This window comes from Chlorocebus sabaeus, chromosome 16 (assembly GCF_047675955.1).
Source record: "Chlorocebus sabaeus isolate Y175 chromosome 16, mChlSab1.0.hap1, whole genome shotgun sequence".
NCBI lineage: Eukaryota > Metazoa > Chordata > Mammalia > Primates > Cercopithecidae > Chlorocebus > Chlorocebus sabaeus.
The window spans coordinates 3,170,640-3,175,143 of record NC_132919.1 but is presented as its reverse complement, the minus strand read 5'-3'; the positions used below and the strand labels follow the sequence as shown (position 1 = coordinate 3,175,143).

At 43.5% G+C, this 4,504-nt stretch overlaps 1 protein-coding gene across 1 annotated transcript; it reads left to right on the top strand.

Annotated features, from left to right (window-relative positions):
• The first annotated feature begins 1,491 nt into the window (after positions 1–1,491).
• LOC119620334 (olfactory receptor 3A2) lies at positions 1,492–2,752 on the top strand. Its single transcript, XM_037987882.2, has one exon. It carries the CDS (start codon positions 1,671–1,673, stop codon positions 2,616–2,618), a length of 948 nt encoding a protein of 315 aa, XP_037843810.1. The 5' UTR covers positions 1,492–1,670; the 3' UTR covers positions 2,619–2,752.
• Positions 2,753–4,504: the final 1,752 nt, after the last annotated feature.

Sequence of the window (4,504 nt, the reverse complement as noted above, 5' to 3'; positions counted from 1 at the left end):
TCAGATCTTGGTTGAGACCAGTTAAGACCATGCCACCAACCTGTGCACTCAGTTCCCACTTTTATGAACAAAGGATTTAAAAATCATTTTGGTGACCGTGTATCCCCAGGCAGTCGTATCAGTCATACTGCTGCTACAGTGTATTTGATTTCTGCAACCTCCCTAAGCATTCACTGCCCCAGCTCAGGCAGTCATCACTGTTCCCCTCCAGCTGCTTCCCGTCCTCTGATTCCGGACTATTCTATGCAAGGGAGTAATATTGCTTTTAAAGAACCTCTGGCCTGGCTTATTCCATGTGCAATAGAGACATTGATGTTTTTTGATCTGGGGTTGGATATAAAATCTGAAAGACAACTTCAACCTGGTTTTCCAAGTACATGCCTTCTCTATTTCAGGACGTATCATTAGAGCCCTTGGTCAATCTACCGTGCATAAGTCAAGGACAAGTGGAAGAACAGTGGCTGTGCAATGCAGAATCTAATTGCGCCTGGCAGCAGCCGACCCACAGGCTGTGATCACAACTTTGGTTTTAGGGAGGAGCAGCAGAGGATACACACAGAAAACATTATTTCACAGTAGGTCGTTAGTCAAAGTCCAGTGTAGGGGCTTAAGTAACAATAACTGTAACAATGTATTGAACAAGGAATGTTGAATTGATGCTTCAGAGTGCGGTCCTTCACCTTGGAGAAATGTACTCAACTAGTCTTTCTGACATCCACAATCATGGATACCTTCTCGCTGATTCTTGCCACAGCTTTGCTTGGCCTTTATTATGTCTAGAAGCCTTTAAACCTACGTGTTTCTGTTTCGTTTTGTTTTTTTTGAGACAGAGCCTCGCTCTGTCACCCAGGCTGGAGTTCAATGGTGCAATCTCGGCTCACTGCAGCCTCCACCTCCCGAGTTCAAGCTATTCTCCTGCCCCAGCCTCCTGAGTAGCTGGAATTACAGGCACGCGCCACCACACCCAGCTAATTTTTGAAGTAGAGACGTGGTTTCACCATGTTGGACAGGCTGGTCTCAAACTCCTGATCTCAGATGATACACCCGCCTTGGCCTCCCAAACTGCTGGGATTACAGGCATGAGCCACCGCCCCCAGCCTAGGTTATGTTTTAAATGCATTCTAGTTTCTCTGGATTTCTATTTTGAAACCTGCTTATTAGTTTGGGACAATCCCTCAGAGAGCAATAGGAAAATTTCATCTAAATCTAACTGTATTCATAGAGGAAGCCTTGTGTGTTTTTTAAAAGAAAAAGAAAGTTTTTGTTTATATTTAAGGTATAGAACATGATGTTATGAGAATGGTTACTGTAGTGAAACAAATTAACATATTAGTCATCTCACAGTTACCCATTTCCCCCCTGTGGTGAGGACAGCTGTAATCTACTCAGCAACAATCCTGAATGCAATTTATTTTATTAACTGTAGTTCTCATGTTGTTCCAAGTATTCTGAGCTTTTCAGCTAGCAGAGGATGAGAGGGACAAGGTAGTAGTGGCCCTGGGCATCTCAACCAAGAGCAAAGTGAAGGCATTGAGGTGATGGAGGAGGTCAACGAGTGAGGGATGGCCTGGGGACTCGCCATGGGGCTTTGAACATAAATGGTTTAAAACGTTAATGTGAACTGAGTGAACTGATACCTCCCCTGCTGGGACACGTCCTTATAGGAACTCATGGAGCCAGAAGCTGGGACCAACAGGACCGCTGTTGCTGAGTTCATTCTGCTGGGCCTGGTGCAAACAGAAGAGATGCAGTCTGTGGTCTTTGTGCTCTTTCTCTTTGCCTATCTGGTCACAATTGGGGGCAACCTCAGCATCCTGGCAGCCGTCTTGGTGGAGCCCAAACTCCACACCCCCATGTACTTCTTCCTGGGGAACCTATCAGTGCTGGATGTCGGATGTATCACTGTCACTGTGCCTGCAATGTTGGGTCGTCTCTTGTCCCACAAGTGCACCATTTCCTATGATGCCTGCCTCTCCCAGCTCTTCTTCTTCCACCTTCTGGCTGGGATGGACTGCTTCCTGCTGACCGCCATGGCCTATGACCGATTCCTGGCCATCTGCCGGCCCCTCACCTACAGCACCCGCATGAGTCAGACAGTCCAGAGGATGTTGGTGGCTGCGTCCTGGGCTTGTGCTTTCACCAACGCAGTGACCCACACTGTGGCCATGTCCACACTCAACTTCTGTGGCCCTAACGAGGTCAATCACTTCTACTGTGACCTCCCACAGCTTTTCCGGCTTTCCTGCTCCAGCACGCAATTCAATGAGCTGCTGCTCTTTGCTGTGGGTTTCATCATGGCAGGTGCACCTTTGGTTCTCATCATCACCTCCTACAGCCACGTGGCAGCTGCAGTTCTACGAATCCGTTCAGTGGAGGGCCGGAAGAAGGCCTTCTCCACCTGTGGATCCCACCTCACTGTGGTTTGTCTTTTCTATGGAACAGGTATCTTCAACTACATGAGACTGGGTTCAGAGGAGGCTTCGGACAAGGATAAAGAGGTTGGAGTTTTCAACACTGTTATCAACCCTATGCTGAACCCTCTTATCTACAGCCTCAGAAACCCTGATGTTCAGGGTGCTCTGTGGCGAATATTTTTGGGGAGGAGATCACTGACCTGAGAGGTGATGGGGTCCTTCCTTTCCTGCCTTTTCTGGACTGAGAAAAATTTCCCAGTAAACAGGAAAAATTCAGCCAGAACTATTTCTCCTATCTCCTGATGCTTGAAGATCGGTGTTACGTATTTGTCCTACTAGGAAACGCTACATAATTTATTCATTCAACAAATACTTATTAGATTACCTCTATGATCTGGACAGTCTTCCAAGGCATTGGTGAACAAAATGGACAGAAGTCTCTGCACTCGTGCAACTCACATGCTATAAAAGTAGACAAAATAAGTAAGCATCATATATACCGCATGATGATCATTTCTGTAGAGATGAACAAAGATGTTAATGTGAAGTCAGGTTCTACCAGGCAAGCCCTGTGGGCAAGTTTTACCCTGTTTTTGGCTGTGCCTACTTTCTGGGTAGAGTTAAAGCCTTGTAGTTCCGTGTGCCTGGAAAGTAACAAACGTCCTACAAAGAATGTCCAGTCGGTCAGTCACAGCCTAAGTGACCAAGAGTATTTCTGCAATATTTCCTTCTGGTTAGGACGTGAGATTCCCTGCAGTTCAGAATAGGGGAAGTTTTTTTGTTTCTTTGTTTTGTTTTGTTTTATTGTTGTTTTGTTAAAAACTTGTTAAGTTTTTTAGAAAACCAAAACCATGGGCCTAGTGCGATGGATTATTTCATTCATTTGTTTGCCTTTCACCTTCATTTTCTTCTCTCCACTGCCACATAAGAATCCTGCTGGATGTTGACTGGGCGCGGTGGCTCATGCCTGTAATCCCAGCACTTTGGGAGGCTGAGACAGGCGGATCACGAGGTCAGGAGATCGAGACCACCCTGGCTAACACGGTGAAACCCTATCTCTATTAAAAATACAAAAATAGCCGGGCATGGTGGCGGGCGCCTGTAGTCCCAGCTACTCGGGAGGCTGAGGCAGGAGAATGGTCTGAACCTGGGAGATGGAGCTGGTATAATGGTGGCACAGTATACCATTAAACATATAAGCCACAATTTATTTCATCAAACCTCTATTTATATAATTTGGGTTATTTTCAATTGTTTTACAACAACAGGGTTGTGATGAATATTCTTATGGTGCTGTCTTTCTAAATCTCTAGAAGTGTTTCCCTGCAATTAATTCTTATGAATAACTTTATCAGATTAAATGATGTGCAAATACACATTTTGAGATATGCATACACACATCTCTCTTAATTTTCAAAACTTTTGCACCAGCTTACAAATTCACTGGATTATGATAGTGTCTGTTTACCCACATCCCTGCCATCAAGGGCTATGATAAATAGCATCTTCAAATTTACAGTCTGAAAGTTGAACAATTATAGTATTTTCATTGAATTTTTTCTAGGTTTATTGAAGTATGATTAAGAAATAAAAAAATTGTACCTATGCTATAAGGCATGGTTTGATAAATGTATATATTGTGAAATGATTACCACAGTCGAGCTGATTTACATGTTCATCACCTCATAGTTACAGTTTCGTGTGTATGTGTGGTGAGAACATTTAAAAATCTATTCTTAGCACATTTCAAGGACATCATACGTTATTATTAACTGTAGTTGTCTTGCTGTACGGTAGAACTCCAGAGCTTATTCCTTCTGCCTAACTGAAACTTCTTGCCCTTTGACCAGCATCCAAGATTATCCTTGTTTTCCTCTGTAGGTAAAGTTAGTTTTTCATCCCCTGCCTTCTTTCAAGTTTTTCTTTCTTTACTTTCATTTTCTGAAGTTTAAATATGATATTTCTACATGTAGATTATTTGATATTTATCCTATTTTGTTGTTCTCTGAGTTTCCTAGATCTGTGATTTGATGTCTGTTATTAATGTTGGAAAATTCTCAGATGCTCTTACTTCAAATATTTATTCTGTC

Bases quoted from the DNA above. Each gene is read 5' to 3' on its own strand.
- LOC119620334 (XM_037987882.2), top strand. From the start codon at position 1,671: ATGGAGCCAGAAGCTGGGACCAACAGGACCGCTGTTGCTGAGTTCATT.